Here is a 23,781-nt window from a genome sequence, read left to right on the forward strand (position 1 = left end):
TGTATCTGCGTTGCAGACTGGCGAGGGCTTCTCACATATGCAGTAAATTGCTATCTACCTCTTGCAGATTGGCTTCCTCAGGCACCAGTTTAGTGGCTACGCTCGCATCTTGCAGCAAGGATGCGACCCAATCTTCGGAAGTGGGTTGAGTACCCGTGAAAGAGGTGAGGGCTCTGGCATGCAGTAAAGCGTCCCAGTTCGTTCTGCGGAGTTGACGGCCCTTAAGCAATCGCGGGCCCACTCGGACTGTTGTTTGGATTAAATAGTGGTCGCAGCCCGAGTTGTCTTGTGTGTTGATCCAGAGTGCTTGTGGAATTCGTTTTGCGAATATCAAGTCCGGATTAGTGCCTCTGCTAACGCTGTTTCCCATACGAGTGGGACAAGTTGAGCATACATAAGTGAAAACTTTGCTTCCACTTGTCTGAATTTTTGAGTACATTCTTAATGACACTAGACAAACTTTTAGTGCTATTTTAACTGCAAAAATACAGATTTATGTACATCAAGTACACCAAGGAACTAGACGTGAACGTATTTGAATGAATTTGAATGTTTCATTTTCTTGAGTACAGAAGGTGATCGGGAGGCATTCAAGTTTTATTTTCGCGCACCCTTAGAAGACACAAACCACGGGGCATACAAAAGGATGCAAAAAGGTATGCAACGTAGCGCAAACAGGGCGTAGGTTATATTGCGATAGGAATTATACGGACTCCCCAAGCGCATTTCTGCCGTCGCCGTTGGCGTCACTATGAGTTTCGGTATAAAGACCAAGGTTGATGAAAGTTTTAAATTATGGGGTTTTTCGTGCCAAACCCACTTTCTGATTATGAGGCACGCCGCAGTGGAGGACTCCGGAAATTTTGATGACCTGGGGTTCTTTAACGTGCGCCTAAATCTAAGTACAAGGGTGTTTTCGCATTTCGACCCCATCGAAATGCGGCCGCCGTGGCCGGGATTCAATCCCGCGACCTCGTGCTCAGCCGCCCAACACCATAGCCACTGAGCAACCATGGCGGGTGGCGATGAAATCGTCGCCGCTCTCCGCTCGCCGTATGCTGGATGCGCGAGCGAAAGCCCGGCAGGTTGAGCTGGCGACCGCGGCTGAATCTAGCTCACTGAAGTGAGGAAGCGCCCCGCCTTCCATAAAACGTAATGCTGAGTGGGGGATAGGGGAAGCGATGGCGCTTCTCCAGGCGCCTGGAGCGCTCTCTCTTGAAAGCCATCGGCGATGGGGACGAGGTCTACCGGGCACGAAGGGAGGGTGTGGGGGGGGGGGGGAGCGGAGGTGTTTTACTCAACGCGGTGCTCCGTGCTAGGGCCGCTGTGTCTTGAAAGCCATCTTCGACTTGTAGAAAGTCCGTTGGACGCAAGGGCAAATCACGACCGCGGCTCAATCTTCCGTGCCATATATGGAGGAGTGTGGAAAGGCAGGGTGGAAGGGAAAGGTTGGGGGCGACTTCGACTCTGCCACCAGAACGCCGTTTGAACGGCCGCATGCGGTTGCGCGCGCCGTATCTCGAAAGAGAGCTGCGGACTGCTCATACCTCTGTGCGCACCGTGGTGTCGCCGCTATTGCGTTGGAGCGATAGACCACACGGTCACTTCGCTGGCTGCTGCTGCCGTGCTTGCTTACACTGGCGTTTTGACAGTGACTGTCTGCTCTCATCGAGTATTGTGTGTTCATGTTTGCTTGTACGCGCTGCCTCCATTCTTGTTAATTCTGTTAGTGAGCTAATGTTTCCGAATTTACACTGCTGATAAAACTACGATGCGAAACAGATCCAATCTTCCCTGAATTTCAAATTTAACTTTGGCTTTTCAGTGCACCGAAGGCCCTAAAAGTTGTGTGGGCTCCTCGCTCGGGAGCAAATTCCTTCAGCAGGTCTTAGTGCAAGAAGAGCAGGCATGTGGCAAGCGCAGATGAATTGAATCAAGGTTTTCTTAACGAATATTTTGGTTTTTCCATATGAATTGGCAACACTGCAATAAAGCTTGACAATACGCACCACACTAACAGGCCCAGCGCACACTTTTCAAGCATTCCACCTTATTAACATTGTTGTAATATTGACAGGTCTCCAGTGAAATTCTCTTCTCTGTTTTCCTTGAAGAGATACTTCAAATCTAACGGAAGGAATTGCACGTAGAAATCACCAACCACTGTAAATGACGCCTATATTGCAAGGTTTCAGGGAGCTGTTGTCTTGAATGTTAGGCGATTAGTTTATGACGGCAGCCTCCTCAAAATCTGCAAAGTAGGTACCACTTGGAATTCAAAGCATCGAATACAGTAAGTATTTAAGGCCAAGTTGTACCCGGAATTAGGTAATTGCGGCACTGCAATAGCGCAGCTACAACGGCCTTGCATTATTGCAAGACCCCAATTTTATTTGTTATGGCAAATTGATAGCTTGATTTACCACAGACATCACATATGTAATTCAGAAATGGTGAAGGCTTGAGCATGTACCTTGCAACACCGTTCCATCAATAGAACAATGAACACTTGGCAATGTCAAGAAAGACACTGCATACTTTAGACTTAGCAATTCTTTTGCGATTCCTCAACAAAATGACAGCAGACGAGGGCAACCTTGAGGAATCGTAACAATTTGCAGCAAAGCTGCTTCAAGCAGTAGCAACAACTTTAAAACGTAACACGGCATGACTTTCCTGTTTGAAACCCTGCCTGCAATAACACTTTCAGGCACTTGTAAATAAGTTGCATCATCTTGCATTAAAAGGTTGCAGAATTGAAAGGGCATATATAATTCTACGGAACTACAATGCTGTTCGAAACTGTTTGAAAGATTCACTACTGAACATAAATGTGCGGTACTCATTTAGGCAAATAATTGCAAGCGTTAATGAGCGAGCTGAAACAGAATCCCTGATATATTGGTATTTTGCAAACTAAGAACAGATGTGGATTGAGCTGCACAGCATTTTTAGCATGCACTGTCGCTGAAGTTACCCGGCTGGAATATAAAAGAGTATTTAAGGTTATAACCACGATAGTTATATTTTACATACCCTGTTTAAAAGTAACTTGTGAAAAAGCCTATTTAATCGAATACTGGGATTGGATTGGATTGTAAAACTTTATTTGTCCAACAGATGTAGGGAAGGCTTTAAGTCTTCCCACCTAGACGACGGCCAGGAGTCCTTGGATCCTAGTGGCGATTTCGGCCAGTTGGACGGTTTTCAGTTGAATACTGGGAAATGACACTGCGAGATGCATTATATACATAATATGTGCACGCTCTGGAAATTTCATACAATTACAGCAATATGAAAAAGCATACCTGGGATTTTGGCGTTCTGGTGTTTCATTTTGACGGCCATTTGGGCGGCAGCGTGTCCCTCTGCAGCTGAGACAGTCTGTGTCTTCACTCTCACACGCCTTTTCCCTAGCATGCAGGCACGTGCCTGCATAGTAAGTTAAAAAGAAACACTTCATTTTTATACGGATAAACTTGGAGAGTCTGTGTACCTAATGTAATAATACGGGCTATTGGCAGTGTATATTGGAATGTGCCTTTCTTCAGCGGGATATTGTCACCACACCGACTTGCACAAGAAAGACCCCAGTGCAACTTAAAATTTTTTTTGCTGAATTACTAGACATATAATTGTAAATTACGCAAGAAAGAATAAAGGGTGTAAATAGCTGAACTACCTGATTGTGTTACCGAAGAGAATAAAACGTCGAAGTCGCAAAACTAGGCAACAGTGTGCGTTCAAATAATTTTTATTCATGCCCTCCCCCCCCCCCCCAATACAGCACCAGAATTCATTTTTCTCTAATCGATCCTTGTAAATCGCATTGAATTGTTAGTCGCAGTAAAAGAGTCCCTCTCAAATGCGTAGAGTGACCTACTAGATTATTTTTTGTGCTCCTGTTAATGTTAGCCCACCTATAGCACGAGCGGCGTTCCCCAAGCAACAGCCCTGTAGAGATGGACCTAGTAGTAAGCGCTAGAGAGGATAGCCCAATTTTGCGTCGCTCTCCTTCGCTACGACACGCACACACACACACACACACACACACACACACACACACACACACACACACACATATCTATATATAGAAAAAGAAAAAAATTAAGAAAAAAAAGAAAAAGAAAAATTAGAAAAAAGCATATATATATATATATATATATATATATATATGCTTTTTTCTAATTTGAGGCTACTAATGGTAATGCATTAGGAAACAAAAACCCTGACGACAAAGTGTTTGTAATTTCTTTTCCCTTTTTCTTGGGCCCTTGCCTCTGGTCACGAATCAACACCAATGTGCCCAATTTTCTGCTCGTCTAAACACATTGAGGTGCTAAACGGAAGCTCATTTGGATCAACTGGCTCATGTCCAAGAGCTGCACTTATTGCCCTAGGTGTCAATTTTGTAACACAGTAGTCCAAAGACACAGTAAGCATGGAAGATCGCCGCAAGCTAAAATGTTTTGGGGCTGCTTCTGCTTCATGAAACAGGATATTCCCGCAACTTCAAAGGAGTACCAAAACTCACCGAAAGCATCCAACGCTTTTCTTGTGCTTCACTACCTTTGTTTTGCACACACAAACACACACACACACACACGTGCGTTCACACGCACATACGTAGGCCCATACACACGCACACACACACACACACACTTGCGCATATGACAAACCGTGCATATCGTGACATCTGTGAACGGAGCAACTCAAAGGATAGCGACAGTACAATGTCTTCACTGTCGCATGGGAAGTAACTTGCTGTCTGATTTCGCCGACGATGGTCACACATGAGGTACGCAGGAAGGCACTTCCTATACTGCGATTTGAAGACCTTTGTTTCTGGTAGAGCGACGTAGATCGCAGGCACCGCCAGGTAATTATTGTCACATCCACGTGCTGCGTGAGCGGCAGCATCTCGAGGCCTGTAGTCACATCTGCATCGACGGATTTAGTTCGCGGTTTTCCATATCGGTAAATATAGCGATGGACGCCGCGCCTTCTACGAGTGATCCTGCACAGTAGATTCGACAGGAGAATCCCGAGGCTATGCGAAGAAAATTGTATCACGTCTCGCCATTCCGCGCGAAACGGGGAAGCGCAACAGGGGCAAAACAGGGCGAAACAGGGCAAAGCAGGGCAAAACGATACTATTGGCAAAACGATACTATCACGCATTACAGTATCGCATCCGTCCAATTGATCGCCCTCAAATTCTTTTTTTATATAGAGCCCGTATAGGCCCTATAAGCCTATTCATGTACGAAGGAAAAATTTGGGGCTTCTAAGTTTTGCCCAAGCACATATCCTAGGGCTATAATCGTGTGGCGCGCAGTCTTAGAAGCGAATGGCGAGCACACAGAGCGATACCAGTGAGGTATAGCGGACGGTCAGCATAGCCGGCAGATGTGCCTACTGAAAGTTGTGCCGCCGTTGATTTCTCTCCTCCAGTTTTACTTTGATACGTGTAAAACGCGGAAAATGAAGCAGAAATAATACAAATTGAAGAAAGTTGCGACAAATGTATAACAATAACAACGCAATGTATTAGGAATAACAGTGCAGGAGCTTCAACAGATTCAACCTCCTTTCAGCGGCGGCAACCTGTCTTCCCAGCGATCACCAGTCAACGGAACCTGACAAAACTAATTTTAGACAGCTTTCAAAAACCTCAATACACAAACAATAAAAGAAACGTAGACAGACGCAAACATAGATCCTAAATATGCAAGTGATCCCAATTAAAATAAAGGCTCCTTCATTGCGGAACTTCCCGCGAGTAACTACCGTCTAAAACGCACTGTAAAAAATTAAACACGACAGCTGTCCAAGTGGCAGTTACTGCTTAGGTTACCAAAAAGACGTTTAAGGCAGAGTGCGCTCCAGAATTTGTAGATCAACACTCGTAAGAAACTCCACGTCTGGCCCTGACAAAAATAAGTACAATGAACGGCAAAGGCAATAATTCAAAAGTTCCGCAATATGAAGAGGGGCTGCTCGCATCGCTCGGCTGCTGATACTGAAGTGGCGCAAGCGATGAGGCGCCGCTCTTCCCTTTGTCAGCTAGCCGCTGCGAATGCTGCTGCATCCCGTTGCCGCGTAACAGCTAGACTGCATTCTAGAATACTCTAGTAATGGAAAAAAAATCGCACTTCCACCCAAAAGGCGAAGCACTGATTGCGACAGCAAATTAGTAGATAGCTGTACGAAACAAGAAGAGTAGTTCTGTCAGTCGTATGAACTTGTAATCATTCGCTTAGTAATTAAATTCGCAGTGATAGAATGTGTAAGCTTTACTCAATGAGGACAAAGAAACAGACACACGGAGACAGCGCTGTCTGTGTGTCTGCTTTTTTCTACGTCCTTGTTCCGTCGCGCTTGCACATTATATTATTAAATCAGGCCAATCAAGCGTAAGGCTGGTAAACATGAAGACATCTCACCCGATCAGCGCGGAAACTCGCTGTCCAAATTCTGGAGTGAGGAATCCCGGAAGCAGCAAGCGAATTGCGTTTCGGCTTGGAAAGCACGCACCGTGATCCGCTGGTACCGATCCGACACTTCTGAAACACTGCGAGCTGTAACGCAGTCGCCGCCACGGAGAAGGGGGGGGGGGTGCATGCAGTGGCGAATAGCGGCGGCTATACGTTTCAGCCTGGGCAGCACCGAGCCGGCGCTGAGATTGCCACCGCACAGGGGTGGCACTGGAGGAGGAGCCGAGAGCAATTAAGGCTCGCACCGTGCGTGAGAGATGGCGCAAGCAGCACGCGGTACTAAAGCAGGGCACTGGCTCCGGCTACAGAGCTGGTTACGGCGAGGAACAACGGCGACGCCAACCGAGGGAACTGAGGGAACGAGTGCCAAAGAGCTGCGCTCTAAAAAGAAAATAATGTGTGACCTAGGCTAGAATCAAACTCCTGCCGTGGAGCACAACAGCACGGTACTCTAACCACTAACCCGCGATAGCCTTTTAAACCTAAAGCTTTATTGGCCGCGAACTTGCGATTTCGCCACGGCCGTACTCTGAGGAGCCACATGACGTCACACCGCGTTCCTCGTCGTTGCGTTCGCCCCCGCTCGCTTCGCCAGCTGCGTCACATGCCTGATAACATGTCGGAATATTGAAAAGGAGGGCTCGCGTGCGCCGCAACCACAGTTGAGGTGGCGGTATGGACGGCGACAATTTTGATAAGCAGCAGCAGTCCTGGAATCGACGTCGGAACGAGATGAAGAGGAAGCGGATCGCCCAGAAAACAGACTAACTGGCTGGCTAAACGCCGCAACATAGCTAGACAACCAGACTAACCGGGATTTGCAATCAAGATTAACGAAGGCTAACCATGCTCCTATGCCTTAGCTTTCGCTACGTATATCCTGGCATAACCGAGCTGAGCCACTGCCAAATATTTTTATTCTCGGCCACAGTGAAACACACGTTTACCAAAAAAAAGAAACTAAAATATTGAACAACAAATATCGATTCATTATGCAGTTTGAACCGTCAGTCCAGCTGGGCTAGCAGTGTCGTTTAAAATTCTGAAATCGTTGTCAAGGGCTGTAAGCTCAACAACCACTCGGAAACACACCCTTGCAGTCTCTGCATTTCTAGAGAAATTATCATGCACGCGCAGAACAACAGCCGGGCGTGTCACACTTCCGGGTAGCAGTGAGACCCCGCCACGAGGGTACTCCATACACGATGCAGGACAGTCAGCATTATCAAGTCGTGTGGTAATCTATCATCGCTGCTAATGGTCTGAAATATTATGCCATAAAATGACATGGAAGGTCATTCTTTAACGTTCACTGAAACACGCATACTGCTCTGGTACCAAACGCAGCCAGCCCTGTGAGACACTCGCAGCGTGCATCGCGGGCCACTTTCTCCTGTTTCTTCGTGACAACTCGCGCTTTGAGGCCCCGTGTCAGATAGCCCGGCCCCGGGACCGGCCCATTTTCCCCAGCACTTTACTTGTAGCCCCTTACCCCACCTATAAACAGTGTGACGTTCTGCGAACTTCATTATCGCCCAAGTTAATTACACTTTAACATATGTTAGTCGGAGTACAAATGATATTGTTTATTTAACATGCTACGTTAAGATGACCATCTGCGTGGGTGCTGTTTAACTCTATAAGAAAGCACATGAACGAGAAAAATAGATTGTTTCTGATGCGGCTGTAGGTTAGGCCTCTCCTTCCAGCGTCACTTTGCTTCGAGCAAGCGCCATACTTGCCTTGAGGACGCCTGACACCTTCCGCCTCGGACAAGCCTATGAGAGACGAGCAGGCATGTGGATGGGAAAGTTGCGAACGCTAGTTCATCAGTGGCAAGGCGTGGGAGAGGGGTGATTCGGGCTACAAATCTAGCGCGACTTAAGGACCTCAATAGAGTTTCCCATGCCATATCACTAAGATAACAAGCCATAGGTACGTACGATTGTGTAACGTGTGTATGTTCTCGTGGCAACAAAGCTCGCAAGCACCATCATCATTATCATCATCATCATCAGCCTAGTTACGCCCACTGCAGGGCAAAGGCCTCTCCCATACTTCTCCAACTACCCCGGTCATGTACTAATTGTGGCCATGATGTCCCGGCAAACGTCTTAATGTTATCCGCCCACCTAACTTTCTGCCGCCCCCTGCTACGCTTCCCTTCCCTTGGAATCCAGTCCTTAACCCTAGTGACCATCGGTTATCTTCCCACCTCATTACATGTCCGGCCCATGCCTATTTCTTTTTCTTGATTTCAACTAAGATGTTGTTTACCCGCGTTTGTTGCCTCACCCAATCTGCTCTTTTCTTATCCCTTAACGTTACACCCATCATTCTTCTTTCCATAGCTCGTTGCGTCGTCCTAAATTTCAGCAGAACCCTTTTCGTAAGCCTCCAGGTTTCTGCCCCATATGTGACTACTGGTAACACACAGCTGCTATACACTTTCCTATTGAGGGATAGTGGCAACCTGCTGTTCATGATTTGAGAGTGCCTGCCAAACGCACCCCAGCCCATTCTTATTCTTCTGGTTATTTCAGCCTCATGATCTGGATCCGTGGTCACTACCTGCCCTAAGTAGATGTATTCCCTTACCACTTCCAGTGCTTCGCTACCTATTGTAAACTGCTGTTCTCTTCCGAGTACCATCAGTTCGTCATTAATTATTTGCGTCTTGTGACGTTCTCAAGGGTCAATATAATTTTTCTTCTTTGTTGCTGAGTTCATTAGGAACAAAAGGAGCTTACGCCTACCCCTTCATCACATACTCCTCACAATGCAAATCTCGGCGCCTCGGTTAATTCCATTCACTTCTAACCAGGCGAACTAGAATCTACAACCTATGTCCTACAGTTCGCGCCCATTTTGTCCGCCAAGGAAAACAAAAGAAAGCAAACAAAAAAGCATTCACGATAAGCTGCTAGCACGGACAATTTCATTCGCGTTTCTAAAATTCGCCGCACAGGAAGATTTTGCTGCTTGATTCAATTCTTTCGGATGTTGACTTCTTCAATCTGAATTTTGGACAGTCAAAACTAAATATCCATGAATAACAAATATGCTGCCTCTTTTCTTCCATCTGGGTACCGCTGCGACACATTGCACATAAATTTTACGGTTTGTAGGTGGCGAACACACTTCGTAACAGCAACAACACAGAACGTCGCGGTTACCACGGCGCATCCCAGCCGGCTAAACCAATAACGAGGCAAAAAGCTTATTGCTACTGATGGCGTCAGTCATCAATTCTGAATGTTGTGAAACTGGCGTTCACCACTTTGCAGCAACGAGCGGCACACTCAGAGCACTTACAAGTTGCGTACAGCAGGCGCGCCGATCGGACGCTTATTTGCCACGCTGCGAACATGTGTCATGTTTAGAATGCACGTGTATATGATGAACTTCTCGTTTGCAAAGCACATGCGAAGCGTGGCAAAAAAGATCACGAAGTCGGCAGCATTAAATGATCTTACGCCGCTCTCGAAAACACAACACACACAACACGAAACAGTGCGATCTCTCCAACTGATTATGCTTGGAAGGGTACACAGACTTGTTGCTTTTGATGACCATCTCTGTGGGTGCGGATAACTCCACTAGAAATCCCAAGCAAAAGAAAAATATACCGTTTCCGATATGGCAGTAGATTAGGCCTCTCGTCCCAGCTTCACTTTCCTTCGAGGAAGTGCCATATTTGCTCTGAAGACGTCCTACGCCGTAAGCCTCGGACAAGCCAATGAGAGACGAGCTGGCCTGTGGATGGCAAAGCTACGAGCGGTAGTCCGTATTTGGTAAGACGACAGGACAGCCATCCGCGCGTGAGCTGACGAGGGCCAAATGGAAGGGCGGATCGAGCATGTTTCGGCCTTAGCCGAGCGAACGAGCGTAGCGAAAGAAGAAAGCGATTGCCCAGTGCAGTGGGAGATAAAAGAAGACCACACGAAGAGTAAAGTGGGCGAGGAGGCTATGAAAGCATGAAGCGGAAAGCGGAGGTGTGGAGGGGTGACGGTCTCCGCATGCGCTGAGTTGCCGGCGCCCACGGCATCGGCATCCGCGTAAACGATGTTATCTGCGCTTCCGAGGGGGTCAGCGTTTGGGTCAGGGTGAGTGCGGTGGCGAGGCCTACGCGCATTTACACATGACAATCCGTGGAACCAGCGTTTGTGACAGGGTTGTATTTTTTTAATTGTTAGTAGGTACAGCGGGGCGTGGCGTTTCTCACGGCGCTGGACGTTTCTGCGCAGAGGCCAGTGAGAGGGGGGTGCTAAGAGAAAATCTGGGGGCCTTTTTGCTTGAATATGGGACTCTGTCTAGGCACTGCGGAGGAGGTTTTTAGCGCGTGTTGTATGCGCTTGTCCCCTAGACATACCGACATTGCCGAGTGCGGTCGCGTTTGTTTATGCTCCGCTGCTGGCTGCCCGCGCAGTGAGGCAGTGGGCACGGACGCCCCATTTGGTGATCGCTGTGTCTGAAGGGGCAAGGTTCCGACTGGTGTTGTATAAGTCGCGGGTCGCTTTTTTCCTTGCGACGATAGATTGCAGTTTTTTACGAGTACTGCTCCAGGATAGTACATGTAACTGGCAAACGGAGGCCTCAGGAGAGCACATGAGGTTACAATAGAGCAGGCGTCGCAGGTTCTCCGGGGCACCCAAGGGGTAGCGGGCGCATCAAAGCTGGAAGCTGCGCGGGCCGTGGGTTGGGGCCGCGGAGGCCGCGGAGGCCGAAGCGTGCCAGTGGGTGTTCGCATAAGAAATTGGCTGTCCGCTATCGCGGACAGCCGATCTTACGCACCCTTGGCACCTTTAGGCCTTGGCGAGCCCCAACCCATGGATCAGTCCGGGTTCTAGCTTTGGTGTCCCCGTGGTCGCTTTGCCGTCCTGGAGGCGCCGCTAGTAATGTGGAATAATGACACGTTGTTTCAGTTAGTAAAAAAAAAAAAACTCGGTTGAATGAATATAATTACGTCCAGCCACCAACCTGCGACGCTAAGTTCAGCACTACCGCGCCCCGCGGGAAAAACGCATACAACACGCGCTAAGAAACTCCTCCGTAGTGCATAGGCTGAGTCATACATTAAAAGAGCAAAAGTCCCCACATTTCCTCTCTCGCACCCTATCTTACTGGCGCATGCGTGCACACGTCCTGCGTATTCGTAAGTGCGACGCCCCGCTGTACCTACTAGCAAGTGTAAATACGTGACCGGGGTCACAGCTCCTGCAAAACGCAGTGGCGAGCGCCTACGAGTACAGGGTGTTTCACATTATGCGATTTTTACTCAACGACACAGCGAATTCCATCGCTCAGCTCCGCCGCGACGCCGTGGACTCTCCGCGACTGAATTCGAACAAGTTGCTCTCGCCGTCGCTGAGTTGCAGCGACCGGCGCGATGTGGGAAGGGCAATGTGTGCGATGAAAACAAGCGCCGTCAGAATACGCGCTTGCTGTTTTACCACTCGTTGGTAGCTTTGCGGGGCAATGTCGCGTGCCAGTCGTTATGGTTTAATAGGGCGTGCCCACCAGTGCCTGCGGCTTAGGAGCTTCAAAAACATATCTTCCTTCTACAAAATTCGCTTAAAAGGACAAGCTGCACGCTATGAAAGCTGGGAGCAGACGCCACCGCAACATAAGGCATGCACCCACTTGATTGCCACCGTCGTCAACCTCTTCATCGCTACAAATTGTGCCAGCTGCTTATACATGCGCACGTAATAGTAGCTTGTTCTTCTGCAAAAGCAAATACTCCTCCAGGAAGAAAGCTGTGGATTTCATAGTAACAACGAAACTAGAGTGTACTAAACAGAACCAGCCGACCGACGCCGTACAAGCCCCACGCTTATGCTTGCGGTGTAACGCAGCGCCTCAGTCACCGCATCTGCAAGCTGTCGAAAAATGTCAACGCATTTAAACGTTAAAAAATGGTGTAGTCATTCAATTATCGAATAATAATAGGAAAATCCGAATGTTTGACTACTTTCCATATTGACCTTATTTAACGATGCAGGCATGGACACTTCGTGAGCAGGGGGCATCCTTGCGCTTCGCTGCGACAGGCAATCGCGCTGCCGCAAACGCATGTGAAAGCTGTCAGCGAAAATCGCTCTGCGACGTGCGCGGCAGAACGATTTTTCTCGGCCCAATCACGCCATGTGAAATAACAATAAGGTTTGATGTGACGCTCCTTTGGGTGTTCTCGCCCCTAACACTGACGCCACGATTTCCCCGCGGCGAAGGACCGCTCTCGCCTTTGGTTGAACGAAAGCGCGAAGAGTGTAGACCCGCGCAAGACTGGCTGTGCGGCGATGATGGTTAAGGCATGGCGCCAGAGCAGCGCGCGTCGTCTGCATGAAAACAAAGATCTGCATGAGCGGCGGACTGTGTGCGGCGGCTGCTATGTATCGCGTGCACGCGTCACCCAGGCGCTGCATTTCGCGGTCTCCTAATTAGCGAGGCAGTCACACCGCACTTTGCTCCGTTCGCAGTATGTCGCACAAGAGAGATGTTCCTTGCCAGCTACGCTTCTCACAGCGTTCTCTTGATAATACAAACCGAGTACTTATATAATCATAATACAAAATAGTTACGCTCGAAATAAAAACTCGCATACAGCTACGCTCAAATTTCGCATTAGGCAATGCCGTAATCGTCGATGGTTGCTACAGCTAGTTTCTGCGGTAATCAAGTGAAAAGCGTTCATGTTTATTGTGAGCGAGTAACACAATGTTTGTTAATGTAGAATGCGAATATTTAAAAGTTGGTATGGCCGACAAATCTACTAGTGCCGCTTACTACAGATGTCCACTATTTTGCTATCGCAAATTAATGTTTCGCCTTTCGTGCGAAACTGGGACTGCTTGTTTTATTTTATACACACAGCAGAGAACGCGTTTAAGTGCACACTGCAGCGACTGCTGAAAATTACTAACGGGGCAGCGAAGCACTTCAGGCGGCGGCGCTTTCCGAGAGTACATGCGTTGAGCGCATATGTGAAGTTTCACTTTATCAGGACTAATTGGGCCGTTTTAACTGCTATATCAATTCATCGCCAGAGCCAACCACGCGTACATCACCAGAACACATTCCGGTGCGCCATTCCAGGCGAATCACTGTGTTTTTTTTTTTTGATCAGCTACTGGGACATTGCCTAAGTCTATTCTTTAGTGCAGAAACAGATTTGCACTTTCAAGCAAAGTAGAAGGGCTTTTTTGTAGCAATGTGTAGAATATAGTATGTTTGATGAGTTTTTTTTTTCCTCTGTAAGCTTGAATAGACTTTTTTCTCTTATTTCAGGAAACCATGGGTTATACATGGTAGTGAAGTACCCGCTCTGACATGGCTCCGGTGGTGCGTCTGCCTCATCGAGTGCATGTTCCTAAACAGCTGCTTAAACGGATGTTGTTCCAGTTGTATCACCTGATTACAAATAAAACGTCACTTCATATCTCTTTCCACACTGCCGGAGGAAAAATTCATATATTCATACTTTCAAGAAATCATTTTATTTCACGAATACAAAAATACATCAATAGATTTACAGAACGAGGTTCCACAGCACAAGGCTGCATGTTGACCTCCTCTCAGGAAGGTATATAAGCAATAAACATGGAGTACCCCAGCATTACTTCAGAAAATACAGCTAGTAAAAGTATTGGAAGAAAAACGCAAGGACTGTTAAATCATCAAACCTTAGAATGCAAAGCAACAAATTCATGATAAAAATTCGAAGTATAAGGTATTGTTCAGAAATGGGAGCAATTCCTTTTCGAACATTAGGAATGAGGAAAATGTTTAATGTGTGATGTGAGGCGATTCCACAAGGATAAAGCAGCGAAATAAGCAGAATGCCTTACGTAGTTCGAGTGTATAAATGACAACGAAAAATTCCCATTAGACGCCAATCTTGTTCAGTGAACTGATTTATAGATTTGAAAAAGATAATGCTGATATTAAACTGGGCGAATTTATACATGGAGAGTATCACGAAGCTTGGGGTAGATGTGAAACATTAGAACGTTAGCATTTTAATAGCTTGGCTTGGTATGCATTCTAGTGCGCTGGGGAGGTGTTCGCCCATAAAGGGTTGCAGTAATTAAGATGGGTATGAATGAAACCGAAGTATTATTCAGGCTACATTGACGTGGTAAAATGTTTTTGGTACATGTTTCTGGTAAACTCAGAAACACTTTTATGCCATACATCAGCTTTCGTTGAATGCACGCAAGGCAATTTTTAAATACTCTTACACCACGAAAGGCAGCACTGAACTCATCAGTAAATTTTATTGGAAGTGAAGTGGAACCATAAGTAGACACCCAGGGGAAATCATGCGCGCGTATAAGTACGGCAGACAAACAAGCAATAGTGCCAAAAATGGCATGCTTACTCGGGAGGTAAACATGGTTTTTCGTGTATATATATATATATATATATATATATATATATATATATATATATATATATATATAAGAAAAACCGTGTTTATTTACCTCCCGAGTAAGCATGCCTTTTTCGAATGTGTGCTGCACCCTTCTACACTATGTATATACATTTGTGTGTTAAAGCCAGGCACCCGTCAAAGCTTGGAACATGCATTTACAATATCAGACATTCAATACTGTTTGTGTCTCTTAACTTTTCCCCCCAACTTGAGTAATTCGATAGCCGGTGGTCCACTGGGTAGAGCATCGGGCAGCTGGGCTCAAGGAAGACGGTCTGAAACCAACTGTCGTGCGAACCTTAGTCACTGGGTATGCTTCACAACGTGTGTGTCGCACTTCAATGAACCTCTCTGACACCAACTTGGCTCACTGGGCAAGGGGCACTAGGTATGCGTTCCACATCAATGCGTCTTTTCAATCCTAAATTCGCCAAAAACCATCTCAGCATGACTGTCGAAGGTAATGCGTTTAGCATCGCAGCAATATAGCGGCACGACGTATTGCCACTGTCGAAACGAGTTATGTGTGACGCGTGTACTGCAGCGCAACTGCTGTATCGCCTTTCTCTAAGAACAACCAGCGCGATCTAGTGCCGCCGCCGCGAAGCATGTGCGTGACCACCGGACTACATGGCACACCGGTGCGTCCGAACGCCGAGAAACGCATGATGCGGCAGGCGGGCTCCTCTCTTGCACTTGTTTCTTTACATGCTGCACCATCTTGTGGCGCTGCCGAGAACTCCATGTGTAACCTTCGAGAGAAAAAGTGTGGCGCGTCAGTGTTTGTTTCCTTGCTAGCCGGAAACCCAGCGGCTAATACGCAGTCACCCAAGTTGGCGAGAGTTTCATTGAAGAGTGGCACATACCCAATGCATACGTAGCGCAAGATCGGTATAGCGTTCGCGTAAAAGACGTTCATTGAAAAGCGAGACACTTGTGGCGCAGCGTGCGAAAGTGTCGAGTTGCAGTCCGTGAGATTTTGTAATCTGGATTCGATTCCGACGAACAATTGAGAAACTGAAAGCAGCTTTTTTGCAGTGAGGATGTACATACCTAGGCGAAAGGCTCGCGGTCCAACCACAGAAACCGCCGTAAGCAATGGCTCATACCTCCGCAAACGTGGCTTTCCCATCACGACGACACAAGTGCTGGAACGATGAGCGGAAATCCAACCAGCGGTGGAGGACAACGATGTTCGATATATTACGGATGAAGATAGTTTTTTGCACAACGGAGCCAGCTGTGGAAGAAGACGACGACGACCAACCGGTGAACAGTGGCAATAGCGCGTTTGCGTGGTTTGCACCAAGAATTTTCATAGCGAAGCTATATTGGGGCAATGACTTGCGGAATATGACTTCCGGCGTCTGCATGCATGCCAGCGCACAATGCTTCACATTCGCTGCGAGCCCGTTTGCGCACAATGCCGGGAGCTTTAGGCCGCACAATATGAGCATTTTGCAGTACACAAGCAACCATTGTTGCGTGGGTACTATCAAAATTGTTTAAAAATAATTTCGTTATAGCCAGTAATTTTGATGCATACGAAGACTTATAATGCCCCATCGCGACGGTTCTATCTTTTGTATTTCCTTTTTTGTTAGAAATATAGTGGGCGTTTTAATATAATCATTCCCCAAGTTGCACCGCACTCTACGTTGATCGGTCTTCTCAGCGTGCAATTACCCGCTGCTTTTTTTTCTTAATTGAGTGCACTTCATTGGTGCTACACAAGCAAGAGCTAATGCCATGTCATTTTTATTGCGCTTTTTATCGTTACTTTTCGATTCCAGTCTATTTGTCAGTATCTAGCATAAACAAGTTCCTAGACCAAAGCTTCCTAACATAAACCGCGAAGTGCGTGCGGGCGAGCGTCTCTGTGCGAGCTTTCTGCTAGTTATCCAACATCGCAACCCCGACGCCGTATCAAGTCTTCCTCACGGAAGTGCTTGCTCCATACGTGAGTTACAGCCGATGGCTGCTTGCTGGTTCTAAGTTTCGCAATCTAAGCTCCACGCAGTTTCTTGTCCTGTGGGTACGTGTGAAAGAGAACATCAGGCTCCGTTGTGTATGTCCGGTACTGCGGCATAGACAGTAGCCTACCATTTTGGGCACTTTCAAAGGCAGCCAATACGCATTATAGTGCTTTCAAGCGTTGTCAAGCGCACACTAAAAGCGGGAAAACCTCCTCACTTATTCAGAACCGCAGCGAAGGTGGGATTTTAGACTGTCGTTTTCAGCTCAAATGAGCATTTCCGGAGCAACCGATATGGCCGGTTGTCTCATATCATGTCACGCCGAGGGCGGCGCCAGCTTTTGCAGTGGTGGAGCTCGTACTCCAATAGGCCCAGGCGAAACGCTCGCGGTCCCACAACAGAAATCCTCCGGAAGGTGTGGCGCGCAATTTTTATGCCGATAGCGACGTTGTTTCTGTCTCCCAGCAGAGCGTGCGCGCAGCAGACTCTCTCCGACTTCGCAATGGAATGGGCTCGCATCGTTGGTTCTCCCGAGGAGCAGCTGGCCTACGAAGAACAGCGCCGAGAGCAGGAGCGAGAGAATGTTTGTCGTCGTGGCGCCAATGCCTGGGCGGAAGATGGAGGCCGCAATGAGGGGCGCCAGCGGAAATGTCGAGCTGATCCGGCGGCTTCTGCAGCCGAGCTGGTTTGCGAAGCAGAGCTAAAGCGGCAACGTTACGCCGTCGTGGCCGCGACCGAGCAAGAACGCCAGCGGCGATGTCAGGCAGAGGATCCGACGGTTTGGGCCCGCCAGAGAGAGCAGCGACAACGTCGCCTTCAACATAAACATCGGGGCCGCAAATTTCAGCTTTGCTGGTTTATCATCTGTACGGCGTGCATAGGCGGCGTTTGTTGTCATTGTAGAGTGTCACACACTTACTGGCATATACGCAGTTGCGCAAATCGGCATCAAATAGGTTCATTGAACAGCGGCACAGACCACATGCGCAGTGCTCCAAGTCGGCGTTTAAGAGTTTCTCCTAAGGGTGGGTACCTGCCCAAGCCCGCGTATACAGTCGCTCATTTCGTGGTGAAAGATGTTTTTTGAAGCGTGGCACATTGTAACCTTCTCAATGACTCAAGTTAGTCCATCGGTGGGCTCGGAATCCTGCTTCTTCAGCACAGCAGGCTCTTGCTTTTACCATTCGACATGACACTGTGAACCAGGCTGGCAGGATAACGGTTAGATAAACATAGCTAGATAGATAGATAGCCACGTAAAGCCCATGATTGAAGTAGCCTATAAAGGCGAACGCATTAATAGGTAGAGAAAGAGCCCGCAAAGAGTGCGTCAAGTATTGCGAGTGTGCTAATCACATTAAAATAGATCCTTTTTTCTCCTTGTTTTTGCGCCACAACCATGTACCTCCATGGTTGTGGAATCAAATAAACACATAAAAAATAAAAATTGATGTCCCAGTCCATACATTACCATTATATAGCTTGTCGTTATTACCTTTCACGTGAGGTGCACCACAAGGTATTATTCCGGATCCCCTTGTATTTATTGTTTATATCTAAGATATCGTTATGCGGATGCTGTTTCGGTGAGATGCCTTTATTGATGGGTGATAGTGAATGGTGATCGCGGGAGGCCTAGTTGCCGAGCAGGGGTGCTATGCAGGATGCGCCGAGTTTCTCGTTCACCCGAGTTTTACCCGAGTTTGCTCGACGGCAGTCAGTGAACGGAGATAGCGCGGAACGCGCCGAAGGTGCAGGCAAAAAAATATGTAGACAAAAAGCCGCGTATGACAACATGAGCGCACCCTGCGTGGCACGCTGCTTCCACGTTTCAAGCGCACAAGGCTGCACAATGACACGCGCCAGCGCCGCGTATTGTTATCAACGGATTATCACAACTTAGCGAAACCGTGACTGCCCCGCTGTCTGTCGGCACACTTGCCGTGAGCCGCTTGCCACGCGTTTCCCGTGCGCGTCAAGGGCGTGCCTCATCTTTCGGGCGCTATCTATCTATCCTCCATCGAATGCGAACAGGGTACATGCGGCGCATCATTGCACCTACACTTTCACTCATACGAATATGTTAAAATACAACAAATAAAATAACGAACATTTTTATTTCTTTAAGTATCTCTTTTTCGTTTTCAACGCTAGAAATTTGTGATGACAAATGGAGATCGAGCAAATTATTAAATTTTGCACTTCTTGCCACGAGTGGCGACAGTGAGGCGAAAGCGTAGAAGATGGTAGAAGCGGTAAATGGAATCGGGTGGCACGCATGAGGGCATTCATAGGGTGATAAGTCGCCTAGGGGCGCTGCAGTGCTATTCTCAATAAAGTCGGTCATGATCCATGGAGGGTCATGGCCACTCTTTCTCTATTAGGGGAATAGAAACGCAGCGCCGCGGTACGGATGTTCATCGCAGGCTATTAAGGCCCCCGCTTTACCAACTAAAGACGACACAATGGCTGTTGCTGCAACATGGCGGTATGTTATTTTAGAGTGCGTAGTGACGCAGTTCAGTAAAAACCACGACCGGCTTTATTACTTCGAGTAATAAAGCCGGTCGTGGTAAAAACGTACCAGTTTATCTTTGTGCGCGAAGCCTCTGCGATACATTGCGAAAAGTTCGTTCTTCCCCAGCGACACAATTCATCGCTTGTCATCGCTTGCCCAGTGAAGGTGCCTCTGAGCGCATGTACGCAGTATACGAGTGTGTTGTGTAGTCGAAGGTGCTTGCGGATTACGTCTGCTGGAGCCAGCAGCGAGCGCAGATGGATATCGTAACGACACCTCAGCACTCGCATTTTGGCAGGTGAGGGCTCTTGTGTGCAGTTATGAAATCAGATTTCGAACGGAGAGAGGTGTTGAAACTGTTGAGTGCGCAGTGCTTGTGATGAAGAAATGCCATTGCACTGGATCTAGAAGAGCGAGCGGTTCTCGGACGCTGATCGTGTTTACGACGCTGTGGCTCCGTTTCATCACCGATGACAGAGCAGGCATCTCAAACGACTGCTGCAATCCGCACTCCTCAGCATCGTCGTCCCCCTCGGCGCATCGACGCCTTGCAAGCAGCTACAGTGACGTGCCGATAATGATTTACAGTGCGCTACGTGCCATAATGCAGGCAATGAAACCGTGTTGTGTGGCCATCTCAGCCCGAGAAGATGTGTGCATAAGCCAGCGACAGTCAACGCTTTCTTTTTGATAGTGGTGCTCAGTACATCACCGATGACAGTGTGTTGTGCGTGTTTTATGTCGGCGGTCAAGATTGTTGATGTTGTTGATGTTGATTGTTGATTGTTGATGAGCTGAGATGACTCTCCGCTCGACACCGCGTCGCTGTTGCCGGAAGATAAGTTGGGCGTGCCTTAACTGTAGTGGGTGCGCGCACAAGAGTTACATGCCTCGCGCGGGGCATGACCTCTGGTTTTGATTGACAGGCGAAGTCGTGCTAAACTCGTACATCGCGAAAATCGGGAAGTTCAACTCGGGAACATGGCGGCGGCAGCAGCAGCCTGTTTCATTGCATCCAGCGGCAGCAAGCGTCAGTATGGCCGTCCGGACCCGTTCACCTACATGACCGACGGGGAGTTTCAGCGTCATTTTCGCCTGTCGGAGACATCAGTGCGCTGGCTGTGTGACGAGCTAGGCGAAGACTCTCGTCTGTGGAGACAGCGTGGCGGGCTTCATTCGCTCACCGTAGTAGAGCAAGTCATCTGTGCCCTCCGTTTCTACGGGTCTGGGAGTTTTCAGGGAAGCGTCGGCGCCGAGCGTTACATTGGACGCCATCAAACTACTGTTAGCAACTGTGACAGAGATGTGACACGCGCTTATCGATGCGGCAGTGCGTAAACGGTGGCTAGCTTTCCAGAATACTGCGGCTGAGCGGGCATATATCAAATAATGCTTCCTACTTCGTGGGAACATTACGAACGTAGTCGGGTGTGTCGACGGAGCGTACGTAGGAATTAAGGCGCCTTGAATGTCAGCGTTACTGTGATTAACATTGAAGCAATGTTTAGACACTCCATATTGCCAAATTTGTGACTTCTGATTAGCCGACTTAAATTTTGTGTTAGCGACATCTCACATGCGGCTGCTTATAATACTGAATTTTTCGCTGGTTGATGACTTTTTGCCGATTGTTCTACTTGTCTGTTAGGGTGCCGTCCAAATGGCTCACTTTCCTGGGAAAGAAGTCAAGTATAAATGGATAAATGGATATCAGAAATTGTGTGAAGTAACCTATGAATCCTAATACCATAACAAACTTGGGGTTCTTCATTGGTGAAGTTACTTAGTATGCACAATGCTGAATTTTGGTCATGTGTAATCTGTCGGCCGCACTATGAAACAGCGAGGCATTGCACAATTTGTTGCAGCGCGAGATGTGGATGTTGCGCCAAGCCGGTTGTGCCTATGCATTTGTGGCGAAATGAAAATGCTTTGAGAATCTTAGTGTGTTGGCTTGCATGAAGAAAATACTTCAGATTGTTTGCTCTGTTCACTGTCGATGCATGTGCCAGAGTTTCAGTGTATCTTATTTTTTTTTGGGGGGGGCGGCGTTATTCTGGATGGATAAATTGTATCTTTTCGTCTCATAGTGGGGCTCTAATTCTTAAGCAGTAGAACAATGCACATCCAATGCTCTGGAGAACTCTCTGTACGTGAAGATGTCATGAACCACCAAGGCAAAATTACATATCGGAAGAAATGTGGTGCAAATGCCTATGAAAAGTGGGTCTTTAACCCACCATGATAAAAATAAAAATTGCAGAGCAAATAGACCCTTTGTACAGCTTTAGAGCAATGATTACACAAAACGTGATATGCTCAAACGAGTAAACGCTTGCCGCAATGCCAGAGTAGGCTGAGCGACATGCAGCATATATTGGCATTGAACATGTCTCGTAACCGTTATTTTTATTGTAAGCCCTCGCTGTCACACCTTTCCCTCCGGCACTCCCTTTACCGAAACGTGGCACTGTCTTTCCATTGGTGTCATGATGATAATGGTAACGGCAGCAGCAAGGCTGGTTAATGCTTGCCCCTTTGATTCCTGTGAGTTTAGTGGTAAAGAATATGGCACGTGCATGCATACACCTGTGCTGCAAAATTTAACATTTGTGTTTTTTTGGAGAGCTAATTTGTGTTGGGAAATTTCAAAGATGTGCACCATTGTGGCCTATTAACTAGAGCATTGGTGATGTTGAAGACGGTGTATTGGTATAGAAGCTTGAAGCTTAATTGCACAACAATTCGACGGGACACAAAGAAGAGAAATACACGCAGCAGAATGCTTTGCTGTGTGTGTTACTCTACTTTGTGTGCCGTTGAATTGTTGTGCGATCCAACTTCAAATAGAGCATTGGGCTTCTTTAGTGCAGGACCGAGGAAGTGTGAGCTATTCGACAACATGCCAGTGCCTTGCCGCACCATTATGGAAGTCGGAAGGTTTGCAAACAAAGCTTTGCTTTCAAATCCACCTGCTCATGTAATACAAGCACTGATTGAAAGAACCATCATACAAAAATAATGGTGAAATCAATGGTCTGTGAAAAGTGTAATTTGTATATAGACACCGTTGACATAATAGGTGCCATACTGGCCTCAAAATTGTACTGGACAGAGCAGTTTGTTTCCTATGTGAAGCACAACCTCCCATTACATGCTGTGCAGATAACCAAGCTCAGTTTGTTTTGATATGCTACACAACATTCACTGTAATCTGTTTTTGATTCTAAAAAAGTGCCAAACACCACCTCTTTTTCAAGGACGTCGTGGGAATATTTGGCGAGACCTTTTTACAGCCCCTCATAATGGAAGTGTGGCCAGCCAGCTTTGCTTGGATGCCTTTATAGATTTCTGCTCCTAATCATTGTGTGCTATCAAGTTGCAGAAGTCTATGCAACTGGTGCAAGGCATTACGTGTTTCTATAGTCGGATACAACTTTATGAGGCTGCGGAATCTGCACTTTAAAGCAGGTGAACACAAGCCTGCACCAATGGGCACGCACTCTAGACTAACATCGTGCCTCCGGACAGATAGTCCCTCTCCCACCTGCTCGTTGAAGCGGGACTATTTCTTTAGACGTGGAGGCAACCGGCTGCTGCGCTTTGGACATATGGGCGGGGCCTCTCCTGCCTTCTGAAGTTTTAGCCGACTGTAAAGGATGCTGGTTCTCATAAGACACAAAAGGACAAAGTGTACAGTTATTTGGCCTATGAAATGGATACATCAGAAGTGTTCTATGCAAGCGCTTAAGATGTGTGAAATATGGTACATGCAATTATAAGACAATGTTAAAGAATATGTAGTATCGAACATGCATGTAATGGCACATTTAAATCGGGGAGTGTTGCAGTCATATGCACAGTCTGTAGGTGATTGCATTATTAAGCTCCTGCTGTTTCCTCTCTTCATAGTGAATTACACACACCGTTCATCTTGTGGCTAATCAACACGCACTGTATTCTTGCACATAAAAAGAACAAACACCATAATGAAGTGTATGCTGCATTAGTGTATTTTTTATTTACATGGTCAAAGAGCGGCACAGGTTGGCTTACGTTTTTGCCTATTTTGAAGTGACACGAAGTGCATGTTGCAATTCTCCTAATATGCACAGCGCTATGTTTACTGCAATAGTTTTATTCATGTTTTTGAATAATAAACACATTATTAAACTGAAAGCTCCTTTATAAGGTGCCTTTTGTGGGCTCGACAGGAGAGAAGTGAGGGCACCGATACTACTGTTGCAGAGCAGCCCTCTAGACCTCTGCCACACTCTCAAGAGCACGTTCCTGGTGCTCGCCTACTGCCTCCAGGCGGTTGAGTGCCTCCAGCAGCTGAATATTTTGCTGCAA

The 23,781-nt window shown here is 47.3% G+C and overlaps 1 protein-coding gene and 1 long non-coding RNA gene across 4 annotated transcripts in view; one reads left to right on the plus strand and one right to left on the minus strand.

The window, feature by feature from the left end:
* LOC139047578 (uncharacterized) overlaps nt 1-6,681 on the minus strand; it is a 120,930-nt gene extending 114,249 nt beyond the window's left edge. Inside the window, exons 1-3 of the long non-coding RNA XR_011507232.1 lie at nt 6,651-6,681; nt 6,447-6,563; nt 3,309-3,432 (exon numbers count right to left, since the gene is read on the minus strand). This is a non-coding gene — a long non-coding RNA (uncharacterized lncRNA). The remainder of the gene's footprint in view (nt 1-3,308; nt 3,433-6,446; nt 6,564-6,650) is intronic.
* LOC139047577 (uncharacterized) overlaps nt 1-23,781 on the plus strand; it is a 216,372-nt gene that overhangs the window by 141,330 nt on the left and 51,261 nt on the right. For 2 of the 3 annotated variants that reach the window (XM_070521431.1, XM_070521430.1), the window contains one exon: nt 13,788-13,946. The exons of the other annotated variant lie outside the window; for it this stretch is intronic. In XM_070521431.1, coding sequence (XP_070377532.1) covers nt 13,788-13,914 — 127 coding nt within the window. In that variant the 3' untranslated portion in view covers nt 13,915-13,946. Of the gene's footprint in view, nt 1-13,787; nt 13,947-23,781 lie in introns of those variants that run through there. 3 annotated transcript variants of the gene reach the window in all.

The sequence above is a fragment of the Dermacentor albipictus genome, chromosome 7, assembly GCF_038994185.2.
Source record: "Dermacentor albipictus isolate Rhodes 1998 colony chromosome 7, USDA_Dalb.pri_finalv2, whole genome shotgun sequence".
Taxonomy (NCBI): Eukaryota; Metazoa; Arthropoda; class Arachnida; order Ixodida; family Ixodidae; genus Dermacentor; species Dermacentor albipictus.